Source organism: Enhydra lutris, unplaced genomic scaffold (genome assembly GCF_002288905.1).
Source record: "Enhydra lutris kenyoni isolate GAN:26980312 unplaced genomic scaffold, ASM228890v2 scaffoldscaffold32, whole genome shotgun sequence".
NCBI classification, from domain to species: Eukaryota; Metazoa; Chordata; class Mammalia; order Carnivora; family Mustelidae; genus Enhydra; species Enhydra lutris.
The window spans coordinates 13699245-13716787 of NW_019154116.1; the positions used below are offsets into that span (position 1 = coordinate 13699245).

Sequence of the window (17543 nt, forward strand, 5' to 3'; positions counted from 1 at the left end):
TCTTCTTGAGGCGCCTGGGTGGCTCAGTGGGTTAAAGCCTCTGCTTTTGGCTCAGGTCATGATCCCAGGGTCATGGGATTGAGCCCCGCATCGGGCTCTCTGCTCAGCAGGGAGCCTGCTTCCTCCTCTCTCTGCCTGCTTCTCTGCCTACTTGTGATCTCTGTCTGTCAAATAAATAAATAAAATCTTTAAAAAAAAATTAGTTTAAAATCTTTCTTCTTGTATCTTTATACTTTGTTTTCCTTTTGAATCCTTCCACCCAGGTGTTTGAAGTGGGAAGGGAAGGGGCAAACGAGATAGCACGAGGTCAAGGGCATGCTTACCTGTTGAGCGTGGAGCTCAGCCTCTCTTCGTGCCCTCTCTCTTTCTCTAAAAGTGTAAAAGGAAAAAGGAGGTGAAAATAACCAAAAGCAATGACACATACACACACACACACACACAAAACCCTGGAAGCACGTTTCCTAGGGAGAGCTACCTTTTTAGAGAAAACTTTGCCAAACACAACTTAACAAGGTTAAAGAATGGCCCCTCTACTTCTGGTCAATTACGCATTCTGTGCATGAATTAAATGCACAGAACTCGGAATTTTATATCCAAGGAATTTTATGTCCAAGCCACCAAGAGGTAATGTTTCAAACAGCAGGTTCTGCAGCATCCACTGGGAATTCTTGCTGCAAGAATGGAAATTGACCTTGTAACTCACAAGGTGTCCTTCTGCCTCATCCGAGCAGGAAAGCTAGTGTACCTCTCCTCTTCCTCCCGTTTCCTCTTCTCTTCCTCCTCCCGTTTCTCCGCCAGCAGCTGTCTGTAAATTCTCCGAGCAATCTGACCTCGGAGTCGCTTCTGGAAAACCACAGCAGCTTTCTTCAGGTGCAGAAATCTCCTCCTCAGAAGGAACGCTCTGTAGTTCTTCTGTATGATCACCACGCAGTCCAGGACCTTTCTGTATTGCTTTCTGAAAATGAAAACAAAAGCAGAACAGGATAGCTTTTGAGGGAATGAGGCTCTGAGCTCTTCAATGAGTTTCCATTAATGCTATAAGACAAAAGAAAAAGGCCAAGTTTTGAACGTCTCATTATAGCGACGGGAGTGGACAGGAGGCCCCTGTGGACAAAACAAAACGGAAGGAAAACAAAAGCATAAGAACACACAAAACTAAAGCAAGAACCTTATCATTATCTTGGCTGAAACTAAATAAGCCCATAACCCTTAATGCTGACTTGGAAAAGCCCTGGGAGGGGCTAGACTGTAAACAGCACCAAAAAAGATTTGCTGCAGTCTCCCGTCCTCATGAGGGGGGAGAAAAAAAGGCCACAGCACCATGGTCCTGTACTTCAGAAAATGGAAGGATTTCTCGCAGCAGGCGGGTCTGCAGAGACGGACAGAGCTCCAGCGCACAAGGCGAGAAGCCGCCTCGCTGGGCAAACACGGGAGAGGGGAGCCCTCTGTGGACCCAACGGGCCAACAGCCAAGTCAACAGCCAGGCTGCCGGGCTTCAATACATGACACAGAGGAACTGGGTCAACAACTTAAGTATCTCTGCCCTGTCCCCTCCTGTCACTGGTCTATTGGAGACATCAGGAGGCCCCTTGCCTACGTTCCACCCGGGTCAAGCCCACTGGGCATCTGGCATCGCTAGTCAGGAGCGCTGCCTGAGACTCTCCACAGCCTGGTCCTGATCTCCATCCAGGTGTGATGGAGGTCTCCCCTCGGTGTGCTTCTTACCGTGCCAAGTAGCCCAAGATGTGGGCCCGGATCACCATGGCTGCCCTCGTAACTTCCTTCTCCCGCTGCTTCTCCAGTTTCTGCTCCAGGGACTCTCGAAGGAAGACCTGGCCGGGGGAAAGGGAGGCATCAGAAGCCAAGAACGTGGCTGGTAACAGGAGGTTCTCTGAGTCAGAGACAGCTTCTGGAGGCCATGCTTCTCTCTCCGCAAATGTGCTCTAAACACAGTCAACAACAGTGGTTCTCTAGCTCCCTGTGGGGGAGGGCTGCTTTGTTTTTTTAAACTTTCCATCTGTCATGTCCTAAGATATTTGAAAAATACAGTAAAAATATATTGCTAGGAATAAAAAGCAAAGATATAGAAAATACAAGATCCCCCTGCCTTTTTTCGGGGGGGGGGGGGGTTATTACATCCAACAGGCACAGAGGACCATGAAGTTGCCATCAAAGTTTACAGTCACTTAAGTGGGACAAATAGTTTACGGACCAGCACCAGTCCCACATAAAGTGTAAGTCACAAGGAACAGAGAGATGCCCTATGTTATGAAAGGAAAGAAGGAAAGGGAGGGAGGAGGAAAAATATCCAAGAACTTTGGATTTTATGTTACTTTAATAGTGCATGGAAACTCTCTCCGCATGACTGAGAAGTCATTATGATCATGGTGTCTTGGCCTCAAAAGCTTTAATGCACATTAAAAAAAAAATTGTAATTCTGAAGGCACCTGTGACTCAGTCAGTGAAGTGTCTGCCTTCGGCTGAGGTCATGATCCCTGGGATGGAGCTCAGCAGATGGGGCAGGCTTTCCTGCTCAGAGGGGAAGTCTGCTTTTCCCTCTTCCTCTGTCTCCCACCACCCCAGCCCCCCCCCCCCCTCCCCGGCTCATGCTCTCTAATAGATAAAGAAAATCTTAAAAAAAAAAAAAAAAAAAAGGATGTATTTCTGAAAACGGAGTTTAAAATGAGAATTGAACCATTTTTATTCCATCTCAGTTTGACCCTCACAAGAATACCAGAATTGGGACAAAACAGATCATAGCCATTTGCTGGCCTATTTCTGGGACCAGGCGCCTCAATCCTATGCTTACTAAATAAGGAAACTGTCTTTACTAATTGACACTCTGTATCAGAATTCCCAGTATTTGAAAGGATGTGAAAACATTAAGACCTTCCCTCAATCAAGCCAGCTTTTAATTTTATAATTTCAGATTTACTGACTGCATGAGAAATTCTGAACTATTTCCTAGAAAAACTAGTGCCAAATATTTTCGTGCTTTTTCTTTGAACGGTCAGCCTGGATGCATTTCGGAGGTGGTGGGCGGGAGGCTAACTGACACTCTCGCTCACTCACGATGCTCTGATTTATGCTTCTGTCAGTCATTCTGGCCAATAATGATGCGTTATGTTTTCTTTGTAGCATAGTTTCCCAAACACTCTGCTCTGTCTCTTCTAAGACATTTGGGCAGAAAAAGCAAATAGAGAATTCTACCACCAGGTGACTCACAGAAGGCTTACCTCCTTGTGCTCTGGGTTCCCGAGCACTTGCAAACTCTACCACAAATAATTCTCCTAGAAAAGTTTCTCATACAACCCTTCTCCTATAGTTGCAATTACAGGCTCTATTGATGCATGATGCCTCTTTGGCCAAAATAAATAAATAAATAAATAAGTTTTAAAAAGGCAAGTATAAAGCTTATTTGTTTGAAAATAATAAAAAGTTTCAGAACTAGGACTCTCTGAAGCAGTCTTCATCAAGACTAGACTTTCAAGAAGTATTTAAACCTCTTTGAGGCTTTTTTCAGCATTAAAGATCTTACTCTAATGCTGCAGCTCTGGTTGAGTATAAAAGGACAAAAGTCACATCCTGGGGAAGCATGATGCTGCTGGGGCTTTCACAAAACAAAATGCCAGTTCTCACGAGCAAATAGCTTTATGAAGGGAAGAGCGTGTCTCACCTTTCTGGAAGTCTACAGAATGTCTCCGTTTGAACCAGAATCAGAGAAATACCTGCTTTAGTGTTAAGATCCATGCCCATCCCAAAGAGCTCTCTGCCCCACCTAGTAAATTTACTGCCCCATCACTCTCTAGATGTTCTTCCACTAACCCAAGGGGCAAACAAATAGAGCAGAATACTCTTAGAGACTGGTCTCAGCTTAAGAACATCCACCCTGAATTCATGCAAGGACACACGGAAAGCCAAGTCAGTTCTCCCAGCCCAGCAGCGAGCAGCGGCCATAACCCCATCTTCCCAGGACGTGGCCAAGATGGAGCCAGTGCCACCCAGCGACTGACTGTGACGGGAAGTGCTGCCCTGAGGGGGCACCATCGAGCAGCTCAGCAAAGGGCAGTGCCCACTCAAGGGACTGCCCTGGGGAACTCGACTCAACATACAGTATGAACAATTTCATCTGGCCATTTTTTATCTTTATCCCAATAGCTCAAGAGCCCAAGGATTATTCCAGGAAGATGTCTTTATAAACAGTACCTCTTGCAGGCTTTGTGGCCACAGAACAGAGGGAAAAAGGTCTGGCAACAGAGTCCACTTGGTCAGAAAAATGAAATGTATCAGAGTCACAGAGAAGTGGGAAGAGTCAAAACCAGGTCACCCTCAACTCAACCTCACAGCAGGGACACACCGGGGAATGTTCTGGACGGGCTGTTCACCGGAGGTTCAGTCAGGATTTCTGGCTTCTTTAGGAATGCTTCCCCAGAAGATACGAGTTCTTGCCTTCCAAGAACTAAATGTGTTTTTATGTGAGCCAACTAATTCAGACGCGTTTAACTCCTCGACTACTGTCGACGTTTCTCTGTCGTGTGTGGTGGGAATTTCTCTACCAGAAGATTCAGATGTTCATTAGTTGTCAAGGCTTTAAATGCAAAGATCTTCTGGCAGCAACACTGACCAGAACACACACTGGTGTATGATTAAGTCAAACAGTGGTCAAGGTCGAAGCTATTTAGTGGACATGACTCAAACGCTCTGATGTTTACATTTTCTTCCCAATGTTTCTGTCAACTCTCAAGTTTCCGTCCTACTTCTACCTCCAACTGGTCACCAATTAAAGTTTAACTCCTCTTTAAAGATGTCCTCATCTTGAATGCTTCCCTGACATTTCAGTCCACAGTGAGGTCTCTCTTAGAGAAGCAGTGTTTTTATTCCTAGAGATGACACCATATGATTTACTGGTGGCACGTGGAGGTCTTCTCTCCCAGGAACATAATAAGCTGAAGGGCAATGTCATTATGTCTCTGTGTCCCCTGTGCTATGCCTGGGTTCAAGCCTTGCCTGGACCTAATTTCCATAATGTAACTGTAATTGTATGTGAAGTTGGGTTGGTTCCTGAGAGCTCAAAGAAGAGACCAGTATTGTCTGAGACATCACGATATTTGGTGTCACTCCACTGTATAAGGCAGCGGGATAGGAGGAGGGTATCCACTGAGAAAGAACGCAGTATCTTTTTGATTATAAAGTCAGAGCAGGTGACATTGTACTGTCAAGTGTTCCATTTTAACTGTCTTTAGAAAGTTTCCCCGAGGGACTAAATCGGTGATACCCTCGTTCCATCCCTTACAGTTTTTCAGTGCTCACCAGACATTGCCTGAGCTCCTACTCTGTACACTGTGTAGAAGAATGAACAATTTACGCTGTCCCCTGGGTGACTGTAGAGAAGTCAACAGGCAACACCAAGATGGCAGGAGAGCATGCTGAATGTCACAACGGGACTGATGTAGAGGACAGAGGGGGCTTGGCTCAGTTTGGGGGTGTATTTTTCGTGCAGGGTGCAATGGAGAATGTCAAAAAGGATTCCTGTCCAAGTCCATGTCTAAGCAGAGACTGGAAGGATGAGTTAGATAAATAGCGGGTAAAGTGGGGACCAGAGGGAGGAGAATTCCAGGCAGAAAGACCTATAAACCTATGAGGACACAACCTGAGGTGACCCCCAATGACTTATACCCCGGTTTAATCCTGCAAATGTGGGTGGAAACAGACTTCTTTCTAGCAAACAGAATACGAGAAAGTGACGGGATATCGCTTCTGTGAACATAGGAATTATAAAGACTCCGGCTGAGGAGACCACAGCCAGACTCTCCTGCCGGCCTTAAAGAAGTGAGCCGCCATGTTGTCAGACGGATCACATGGTCAGAAATTGCTGGGGCCTCTGGGAGCTCAAAGCAGCGTGGGGTGGTAGCCAGCAAGAAAACAAGGACCTCAGTCCTACAGCTGCGAAGAACCAGCTGCTGGCACCGCATAAGCTTGGAAGACGACCCCAAGCTCCAAAAGGGAATGCAACTGCAGCTGGCACTGACTGCAGCTTGGGAGACCCCGACAGAGGCCCTGGTGAGGCCGTGCCAGGAGCCCTGACCCATGATACCGTGGGGGGTTTAAAACGTGTGCTGTTAGAGCAGGTACGTCAGTGGTAGCTTCTTACACAGCAACAGATAACCCAACCCCTTTGCATGCCGTCGTTACCCTGTTGGATATTTGGATCTTAAATCCCTGCCAGGGTGAAATTGCTCTAGAGGAGAAGAGCCTGGGCTGCCTGGGTGGCTCGGACAGATGAGCACGCGACTCTTGATTTCAGCTCAGGTCATGATCTAAGGGTCCTGAGATCAAGATCAAGCTCCACATCAGTAGGGAGTCTGCTTGAGGGAGTCTCTCTCTCTCTCTCTCTCTGCCCTCCTTCCAACTCTTTCTCTCTAAAGTAATCTTAAAAAAAAAAAAGTTAAGAGTAGAAGTATAGGTCCATTCTACACTTTCCTTTGCTGAGTGTCCCCACACGATCCCCCATCCTCGTCACTGATGTGATGGACAGAATGTCTATGCCCTCTCCATCCCCGATTCAGACTCAGGACCTCTAGGTAGTAATTAGGTTTGGATGATGTCAGGAGGGTTGGGCCCCCTGGTGGGATTCATGCCCTCTAAGAGGAGGGAGAGGAGCCAGAGCTCACCACCGTGTGAGGACCCTGCTCGCAGACTTGCAGCCTCCCGAAGTCTGAGAAATGAACATCCATTCTTTAGTCACCCAGTCGGTGCTGTGCTGTTAGAGCAGTGCGAATGGACTGAGCCAGTCAGCGAGTCTCCTTCCTCACCATCCCCCCCTTTTTTGAGAGCAAGAGAGTGAACTGGAGTAGGGAGGGACAAAGGGAGAAACTTTTTTTTTTTTTTTAAGATTTTATTTGACAGAGAGAGACAGCGAGAGAGAGAACACAAGTGGGGGAGTGGGACAGGGAGAAGCAGGCTTCCCACAAGGCGGGGAGCCCGATGCAGGGCTCAATCCCAGAACCCCGGGATCAGGAGACATTAAACAGCCTCCACACTCAGGGCTGAGCCCAACACGGGGCTCAAGCATGATCCTGAGATGATGACCTGAGCCGAAATCAAGAGCTGGACAGTCAATTGACTGAGCCACCCAGGGGCTCTGTTTCTCCCCCATTTTTTAAACAATTTTTTTTAGGTTTTATTTATTTGACAGACAGAGATCACAAGTAGGCAGAGAAGCAGGCAGAGAGAGAGGGAGGGAAGCAGGCTCCCCGCAGAGCAGAGAGCCCGATGTAGGGCTTGATCCCAGGACCCCGGGACCATGACCTGAGCTGAAGGCTGAGGCTTCAACCCACTGAGCCACCCAGGCGCCCCTCCCCCATGTTTTAAAGAAAGAAATTCTCTGGTTAAAAACAATGTAATAGGAGTGGAAACTTTAAAATACTTTTCGGATGGTGCATTGCTACTGGGAAGGCCAGGAGGATGAGGCATGAGGACTGCCTCTTACTTTCGAGTCCCTCCAAACACTCAACATTCAACCCCTCAGCTGCTTGCCTTTCCGTGACAAGTCACATTTCTGTCTTCCTGTGTGACGAGGCCCAGAGTGAAGGGAAGAAAACGAGTGAACGGCAAAGGAAGATTCCGGCAGTTCCCCGATACAAGGAGGACAGCTCACACGACCAATGTGATGGCTAACTTTTGCTGTCGAGGCCAAACTGTCCGCCCCTCAGCTCCTGTCTGGAACAAATGGGATCCGGGCCTCATCTCAGCCACACCAGCATGCTCCAAACATGACCTTCACTCGGTCTTCTAGACTGGACTTTTGTCAGCCTACGAGATCTCAGAGTGCTGGCCAGTCTCTTGCACGACAGCTCCCAGGGGGGCAGGGACAGCATTCAGCATTCAGAGTACCGACAGTCAGAAGGGTCTGGGCTCTCGCTTCTCTGAAGTCAGAGGCTGCCCGGCACTTCCTGGAACTGAACTGCCCATCAGCCCAAATGTGCTGACTGCCTGCAGGAAAACACGCACGCACGCGCACGCACACACACACACACACAGCCTGCAGGAAAACACGCACACAAGCACGCACACACACACACACACACACACAGCCTGCAGGAAAACACGCACACAAGCACGCACACACGCTCAGCAGGGAGCCTGCTTCCTCCTCTCTCTGCCTGCTTCTCTGCCTACTTGTGATCTCTGTCTGTCAAATAAATAAATAAAATCTTTAAAAAAAAATTAGTTTAAAATCTTTCTTCTTGTATCTTTATACTTTGTTTTCCTTTTGAATCCTTCCACCCAGGTGTTTGAAGTGGGAAGGGAAGGGGCAAACGAGATAGCACGAGGTCAAGGGCATGCTTACCTGTTGAGCGTGGAGCTCAGCCTCTCTTCGTGCCCTCTCTCTTTCTCTAAAAGTGTAAAAGGAAAAAGGAGGTGAAAATAACCAAAAGCAATGACACATACACACACACACACACACAAAACCCTGGAAGCACGTTTCCTAGGGAGAGCTACCTTTTTAGAGAAAACTTTGCCAAACACAACTTAACAAGGTTAAAGAATGGCCCCTCTACTTCTGGTCAATTACGCATTCTGTGCATGAATTAAATGCACAGAACTCGGAATTTTATATCCAAGGAATTTTATGTCCAAGCCACCAAGAGGTAATGTTTCAAACAGCAGGTTCTGCAGCATCCACTGGGAATTCTTGCTGCAAGAATGGAAATTGACCTTGTAACTCACAAGGTGTCCTTCTGCCTCATCCGAGCAGGAAAGCTAGTGTACCTCTCCTCTTCCTCCCGTTTCCTCTTCTCTTCCTCCTCCCGTTTCTCCGCCAGCAGCTGTCTGTAAATTCTCCGAGCAATCTGACCTCGGAGTCGCTTCTGGAAAACCACAGCAGCTTTCTTCAGGTGCAGAAATCTCCTCCTCAGAAGGAACGCTCTGTAGTTCTTCTGTATGATCACCACGCAGTCCAGGACCTTTCTGTATTGCTTTCTGAAAATGAAAACAAAAGCAGAACAGGATAGCTTTTGAGGGAATGAGGCTCTGAGCTCTTCAATGAGTTTCCATTAATGCTATAAGACAAAAGAAAAAGGCCAAGTTTTGAACGTCTCATTATAGCGACGGGAGTGGACAGGAGGCCCCTGTGGACAAAACAAAACGGAAGGAAAACAAAAGCATAAGAACACACAAAACTAAAGCAAGAACCTTATCATTATCTTGGCTGAAACTAAATAAGCCCATAACCCTTAATGCTGACTTGGAAAAGCCCTGGGAGGGGCTAGACTGTAAACAGCACCAAAAAAGATTTGCTGCAGTCTCCCGTCCTCATGAGGGGGGAGAAAAAAAGGCCACAGCACCATGGTCCTGTACTTCAGAAAATGGAAGGATTTCTCGCAGCAGGCGGGTCTGCAGAGACGGACAGAGCTCCAGCGCACAAGGCGAGAAGCCGCCTCGCTGGGCAAACACGGGAGAGGGGAGCCCTCTGTGGACCCAACGGGCCAACAGCCAAGTCAACAGCCAGGCTGCCGGGCTTCAATACATGACACAGAGGAACTGGGTCAACAACTTAAGTATCTCTGCCCTGTCCCCTCCTGTCACTGGTCTATTGGAGACATCAGGAGGCCCCTTGCCTACGTTCCACCCGGGTCAAGCCCACTGGGCATCTGGCATCGCTAGTCAGGAGCGCTGCCTGAGACTCTCCACAGCCTGGTCCTGATCTCCATCCAGGTGTGATGGAGGTCTCCCCTCGGTGTGCTTCTTACCGTGCCAAGTAGCCCAAGATGTGGGCCCGGATCACCATGGCTGCCCTCGTAACTTCCTTCTCCCGCTGCTTCTCCAGTTTCTGCTCCAGGGACTCTCGAAGGAAGACCTGGCCGGGGGAAAGGGAGGCATCAGAAGCCAAGAACGTGGCTGGTAACAGGAGGTTCTCTGAGTCAGAGACAGCTTCTGGAGGCCATGCTTCTCTCTCCGCAAATGTGCTCTAAACACAGTCAACAACAGTGGTTCTCTAGCTCCCTGTGGGGGAGGGCTGCTTTGTTTTTTTAAACTTTCCATCTGTCATGTCCTAAGATATTTGAAAAATACAGTAAAAATATATTGCTAGGAATAAAAAGCAAAGATATAGAAAATACAAGATCCCCCTGCCTTTTTTCGGGGGGGGGGGGGGTTATTACATCCAACAGGCACAGAGGACCATGAAGTTGCCATCAAAGTTTACAGTCACTTAAGTGGGACAAATAGTTTACGGACCAGCACCAGTCCCACATAAAGTGTAAGTCACAAGGAACAGAGAGATGCCCTATGTTATGAAAGGAAAGAAGGAAAGGGAGGGAGGAGGAAAAATATCCAAGAACTTTGGATTTTATGTTACTTTAATAGTGCATGGAAACTCTCTCCGCATGACTGAGAAGTCATTATGATCATGGTGTCTTGGCCTCAAAAGCTTTAATGCACATTAAAAAAAAAATTGTAATTCTGAAGGCACCTGTGACTCAGTCAGTGAAGTGTCTGCCTTCGGCTGAGGTCATGATCCCTGGGATGGAGCTCAGCAGATGGGGCAGGCTTTCCTGCTCAGAGGGGAAGTCTGCTTTTCCCTCTTCCTCTGTCTCCCACCACCCCAGCCCCCGCACCCCCTCCCCGGCTCATGCTCTCTAATAGATAAAGAAAATCTTAAAAAAAAAAAAAAAAAAAAAGGATGTATTTCTGAAAACGGAGTTTAAAATGAGAATTGAACCATTTTTATTCCATCTCAGTTTGACCCTCACAAGAATACCAGAATTGGGACAAAACAGATCATAGCCATTTGCTGGCCTATTTCTGGGACCAGGCGCCTCAATCCTATGCTTACTAAATAAGGAAACTGTCTTTACTAATTGACACTCTGTATCAGAATTCCCAGTATTTGAAAGGATGTGAAAACATTAAGACCTTCCCTCAATCAAGCCAGCTTTTAATTTTATAATTTCAGATTTACTGACTGCATGAGAAATTCTGAACTATTTCCTAGAAAAACTAGTGCCAAATATTTTCGTGCTTTTTCTTTGAACGGTCAGCCTGGATGCATTTCGGAGGTGGTGGGCGGGAGGCTAACTGACACTCTCGCTCACTCACGATGCTCTGATTTATGCTTCTGTCAGTCATTCTGGCCAATAATGATGCGTTATGTTTTCTTTGTAGCATAGTTTCCCAAACACTCTGCTCTGTCTCTTCTAAGACATTTGGGCAGAAAAAGCAAATAGAGAATTCTACCACCAGGTGACTCACAGAAGGCTTACCTCCTTGTGCTCTGGGTTCCCGAGCACTTGCAAACTCTACCACAAATAATTCTCCTAGAAAAGTTTCTCATACAACCCTTCTCCTATAGTTGCAATTACAGGCTCTATTGATGCATGATGCCTCTTTGGCCAAAATAAATAAATAAATAAATAAGTTTTAAAAAGGCAAGTATAAAGCTTATTTGTTTGAAAATAATAAAAAGTTTCAGAACTAGGACTCTCTGAAGCAGTCTTCATCAAGACTAGACTTTCAAGAAGTATTTAAACCTCTTTGAGGCTTTTTTCAGCATTAAAGATCTTACTCTAATGCTGCAGCTCTGGTTGAGTATAAAAGGACAAAAGTCACATCCTGGGGAAGCATGATGCTGCTGGGGCTTTCACAAAACAAAATGCCAGTTCTCACGAGCAAATAGCTTTATGAAGGGAAGAGCGTGTCTCACCTTTCTGGAAGTCTACAGAATGTCTCCGTTTGAACCAGAATCAGAGAAATACCTGCTTTAGTGTTAAGATCCATGCCCATCCCAAAGAGCTCTCTGCCCCACCTAGTAAATTTACTGCCCCATCACTCTCTAGATGTTCTTCCACTAACCCAAGGGGCAAACAAATAGAGCAGAATACTCTTAGAGACTGGTCTCAGCTTAAGAACATCCACCCTGAATTCATGCAAGGACACACGGAAAGCCAAGTCAGTTCTCCCAGCCCAGCAGCGAGCAGCGGCCATAACCCCATCTTCCCAGGACGTGGCCAAGATGGAGCCAGTGCCACCCAGCGACTGACTGTGACGGGAAGTGCTGCCCTGAGGGGGCACCATCGAGCAGCTCAGCAAAGGGCAGTGCCCACTCAAGGGACTGCCCTGGGGAACTCGACTCAACATACAGTATGAACAATTTCATCTGGCCATTTTTTATCTTTATCCCAATAGCTCAAGAGCCCAAGGATTATTCCAGGAAGATGTCTTTATAAACAGTACCTCTTGCAGGCTTTGTGGCCACAGAACAGAGGGAAAAAGGTCTGGCAACAGAGTCCACTTGGTCAGAAAAATGAAATGTATCAGAGTCACAGAGAAGTGGGAAGAGTCAAAACCAGGTCACCCTCAACTCAACCTCACAGCAGGGACACACCGGGGAATGTTCTGGACGGGCTGTTCACCGGAGGTTCAGTCAGGATTTCTGGCTTCTTTAGGAATGCTTCCCCAGAAGATACGAGTTCTTGCCTTCCAAGAACTAAATGTGTTTTTATGTGAGCCAACTAATTCAGACGCGTTTAACTCCTCGACTACTGTCGACGTTTCTCTGTCGTGTGTGGTGGGAATTTCTCTACCAGAAGATTCAGATGTTCATTAGTTGTCAAGGCTTTAAATGCAAAGATCTTCTGGCAGCAACACTGACCAGAACACACACTGGTGTATGATTAAGTCAAACAGTGGTCAAGGTCGAAGCTATTTAGTGGACATGACTCAAACGCTCTGATGTTTACATTTTCTTCCCAATGTTTCTGTCAACTCTCAAGTTTCCGTCCTACTTCTACCTCCAACTGGTCACCAATTAAAGTTTAACTCCTCTTTAAAGATGTCCTCATCTTGAATGCTTCCCTGACATTTCAGTCCACAGTGAGGTCTCTCTTAGAGAAGCAGTGTTTTTATTCCTAGAGATGACACCATATGATTTACTGGTGGCACGTGGAGGTCTTCTCTCCCAGGAACATAATAAGCTGAAGGGCAATGTCATTATGTCTCTGTGTCCCCTGTGCTATGCCTGGGTTCAAGCCTTGCCTGGACCTAATTTCCATAATGTAACTGTAATTGTATGTGAAGTTGGGTTGGTTCCTGAGAGCTCAAAGAAGAGACCAGTATTGTCTGAGACATCACGATATTTGGTGTCACTCCACTGTATAAGGCAGCGGGATAGGAGGAGGGTATCCACTGAGAAAGAACGCAGTATCTTTTTGATTATAAAGTCAGAGCAGGTGACATTGTACTGTCAAGTGTTCCATTTTAACTGTCTTTAGAAAGTTTCCCCGAGGGACTAAATCGGTGATACCCTCGTTCCATCCCTTACAGTTTTTCAGTGCTCACCAGACATTGCCTGAGCTCCTACTCTGTACACTGTGTAGAAGAATGAACAATTTACGCTGTCCCCTGGGTGACTGTAGAGAAGTCAACAGGCAACACCAAGATGGCAGGAGAGCATGCTGAATGTCACAACGGGACTGATGTAGAGGACAGAGGGGGCTTGGCTCAGTTTGGGGGTGTATTTTTCGTGCAGGGTGCAATGGAGAATGTCAAAAAGGATTCCTGTCCAAGTCCATGTCTAAGCAGAGACTGGAAGGATGAGTTAGATAAATAGCGGGTAAAGTGGGGACCAGAGGGAGGAGAATTCCAGGCAGAAAGACCTATAAACCTATGAGGACACAACCTGAGGTGACCCCCAATGACTTATACCCCGGTTTAATCCTGCAAATGTGGGTGGAAACAGACTTCTTTCTAGCAAACAGAATACGAGAAAGTGACGGGATATCGCTTCTGTGAACATAGGAATTATAAAGACTCCGGCTGAGGAGACCACAGCCAGACTCTCCTGCCGGCCTTAAAGAAGTGAGCCGCCATGTTGTCAGACGGATCACATGGTCAGAAATTGCTGGGGCCTCTGGGAGCTCAAAGCAGCGTGGGGTGGTAGCCAGCAAGAAAACAAGGACCTCAGTCCTACAGCTGCGAAGAACCAGCTGCTGGCACCGCATAAGCTTGGAAGACGACCCCAAGCTCCAAAAGGGAATGCAACTGCAGCTGGCACTGACTGCAGCTTGGGAGACCCCGACAGAGGCCCTGGTGAGGCCGTGCCAGGAGCCCTGACCCATGATACCGTGGGGGGTTTAAAACGTGTGCTGTTAGAGCAGGTACGTCAGTGGTAGCTTCTTACACAGCAACAGATAACCCAACCCCTTTGCATGCCGTCGTTACCCTGTTGGATATTTGGATCTTAAATCCCTGCCAGGGTGAAATTGCTCTAGAGGAGAAGAGCCTGGGCTGCCTGGGTGGCTCGGACAGATGAGCACGCGACTCTTGATTTCAGCTCAGGTCATGATCTAAGGGTCCTGAGATCAAGATCAAGCTCCACATCAGTAGGGAGTCTGCTTGAGGGAGTCTCTCTCTCTCTCTCTCTCTGCCCTCCTTCCAACTCTTTCTCTCTAAAGTAATCTTAAAAAAAAAAAAGTTAAGAGTAGAAGTATAGGTCCATTCTACACTTTCCTTTGCTGAGTGTCCCCACACGATCCCCCATCCTCGTCACTGATGTGATGGACAGAATGTCTATGCCCTCTCCATCCCCGATTCAGACTCAGGACCTCTAGGTAGTAATTAGGTTTGGATGATGTCAGGAGGGTTGGGCCCCCTGGTGGGATTCATGCCCTCTAAGAGGAGGGAGAGGAGCCAGAGCTCACCACCGTGTGAGGACCCTGCTCGCAGACTTGCAGCCTCCCGAAGTCTGAGAAATGAACATCCATTCTTTAGTCACCCAGTCGGTGCTGTGCTGTTAGAGCAGTGCGAATGGACTGAGCCAGTCAGCGAGTCTCCTTCCTCACCATCCCCCCCTTTTTTGAGAGCAAGAGAGTGAACTGGAGTAGGGAGGGACAAAGGGAGAAACTTTTTTTTTTTTTTTAAGATTTTATTTGACAGAGAGAGACAGCGAGAGAGAGAACACAAGTGGGGGAGTGGGACAGGGAGAAGCAGGCTTCCCACAAGGCGGGGAGCCCGATGCAGGGCTCAATCCCAGAACCCCGGGATCAGGAGACATTAAACAGCCTCCACACTCAGGGCTGAGCCCAACACGGGGCTCAAGCATGATCCTGAGATGATGACCTGAGCCGAAATCAAGAGCTGGACAGTCAATTGACTGAGCCACCCAGGGGCTCTGTTTCTCCCCCATTTTTTAAACAATTTTTTTTAGGTTTTATTTATTTGACAGACAGAGATCACAAGTAGGCAGAGAAGCAGGCAGAGAGAGAGGGAGGGAAGCAGGCTCCCCGCAGAGCAGAGAGCCCGATGTAGGGCTTGATCCCAGGACCCCGGGACCATGACCTGAGCTGAAGGCTGAGGCTTCAACCCACTGAGCCACCCAGGCGCCCCTCCCCCATGTTTTAAAGAAAGAAATTCTCTGGTTAAAAACAATGTAATAGGAGTGGAAACTTTAAAATACTTTTCGGATGGTGCATTGCTACTGGGAAGGCCAGGAGGATGAGGCATGAGGACTGCCTCTTACTTTCGAGTCCCTCCAAACACTCAACATTCAACCCCTCAGCTGCTTGCCTTTCCGTGACAAGTCACATTTCTGTCTTCCTGTGTGACGAGGCCCAGAGTGAAGGGAAGAAAACGAGTGAACGGCAAAGGAAGATTCCGGCAGTTCCCCGATACAAGGAGGACAGCTCACACGACCAATGTGATGGCTAACTTTTGCTGTCGAGGCCAAACTGTCCGCCCCTCAGCTCCTGTCTGGAACAAATGGGATCCGGGCCTCATCTCAGCCACACCAGCATGCTCCAAACATGACCTTCACTCGGTCTTCTAGACTGGACTTTTGTCAGCCTACGAGATCTCAGAGTGCTGGCCAGTCTCTTGCACGACAGCTCCCAGGGGGGCAGGGACAGCATTCAGCATTCAGAGTACCGACAGTCAGAAGGGTCTGGGCTCTCGCTTCTCTGAAGTCAGAGGCTGCCCGGCACTTCCTGGAACTGAACTGCCCATCAGCCCAAATGTGCTGACTGCCTGCAGGAAAACACGCACGCACGCGCACGCACACACACACACACACAGCCTGCAGGAAAACACGCACACAAGCACGCACACACACACACACACACACACACAGCCTGCAGGAAAACACGCACACAAGCACGCACACACGGCACACAGAGCCCCAGGTTTCAGAAAACAGAGTTCCTCACAAGCCAAGGACTTCAGATACAACATTAACTGTCTTGAGGACAAAAGACTATGGTGGGCATGGCACCATATCGTCCCCCAAGTTCAAAAATCATAAAAATAATTTGTTAGCAGTCACACAGGACACCTGCCCCAACTCGCCCAGGAGTTTGATGGGATGAATTTTTTTTTTCCTTTAAGATTTTATTATTTGAAAGAGAGAGAGAGAGAATGAGTGGGTGGGGAGGGGCAGGCAGGGGGAGAGGGAGAAGCAGGCTCCCCACTGAGCAGGGAGCCTGCCATGGGGCTCCATCCTAGGACCCCAGGATCGTGACCTGAGCAGAAGGCAGACGCTCCACCAACTGAGCCCCCAGGTGCCCCCACCAGACGAATGCCCTCTGTCTGTAATCTTACCTTGGTCTTGCCCAGCTGCCACTCGCTGTGGGAGGCGTCGTACAGCTGCAGCAGGGCCGTGCACTTCCCCCTGATGTCCTCGGGCACAGCTGCGTTCCGCATCAGCACCTTATACCTGCCGCAGAAAGATGCCCCACGTCACCTTTTGCTACAATCCGTTTTCCCCAGCTGCTCTGAAAAGAAAGCGGATCTATGCAGCCCCGCCTTGCCTTTTGTAGAAATCCTGGAAGGGTCTCCGGACTGCGTAGCCTGCCTTCCGGATCCTCACCGTCTCCAGCATCCCGGAATACCGCAGCTGATTCAGCACGACTGCCTGGTCGAACTGCTCTGGCATCTGGAATGTGAGAAATGGTGAAAAGATAAAGGGAACAAGGACATTCCGCACCCCCCGCACCCCGATTCGCCCGCTGGGACCCATCACTGGGCTTCAGCAGCCATCCCTGAGCCCTTCCTCCCTGCCCTTAAATTTCCTGAAGTCCCAGACTTTATATCATCTCATCGGTAAATACGATCAATACCATTTCTTAATATAACCACAACGCCATTGTCAGATCTTAAAAGAGACCAATAATTCCTAGTATTAATCTCCATGTTCCCATTTCTGACTGTTTTAACAAGGATCATAAACATACTGCCATTTTTAACACTGTTTTTCAAAGAACCTAAAAAGTGTCATCTGATGTCACTTTATTTACTTTTTGAACTTCCATTTCCAGGAACTGAAAGGCATGTTTCTAGTCAAAGAATAGAGGGACCCAGTGAGGGATGGAGGGAGGGGTGGGTGAGGTTGGGGTGGGGAGTGGGGGGAGAGAAAGCACACCAGTGGAGGAAAAGGGACAAAAACAGTTCTAGTTTTCTCAGTATCTAGTCAAATCCTCCATGTGCTGAAAGCTCTACACGGTGATCCCTAGGTAAATGAATCCCAGAAAATCCAAACCAAAGACAGACCAAAA

At 47.9% G+C, this 17543-nt stretch overlaps 1 protein-coding gene across 1 annotated transcript in view; it reads right to left on the minus strand.

Annotated features, from left to right (window-relative positions):
- The window catches only part of LOC111153425 (myosin X), a 224047-nt gene that overhangs the window by 31602 nt on the left and 174902 nt on the right, over window positions 1-17543 (minus strand). The window contains exons 20-26 of the mRNA XM_022512435.1: window positions 16800-16924; window positions 16591-16705; window positions 9753-9859; window positions 8773-8982; window positions 7950-7952; window positions 746-766; window positions 324-369 (exon numbers count right to left, since the gene is read on the minus strand). Coding sequence (XP_022368143.1) covers window positions 324-369; window positions 746-766; window positions 7950-7952; window positions 8773-8982; window positions 9753-9859; window positions 16591-16705; window positions 16800-16924 — 627 coding nt within the window. The remainder of the gene's footprint in view (window positions 1-323; window positions 370-745; window positions 767-7949; window positions 7953-8772; window positions 8983-9752; window positions 9860-16590; window positions 16706-16799; window positions 16925-17543) is intronic.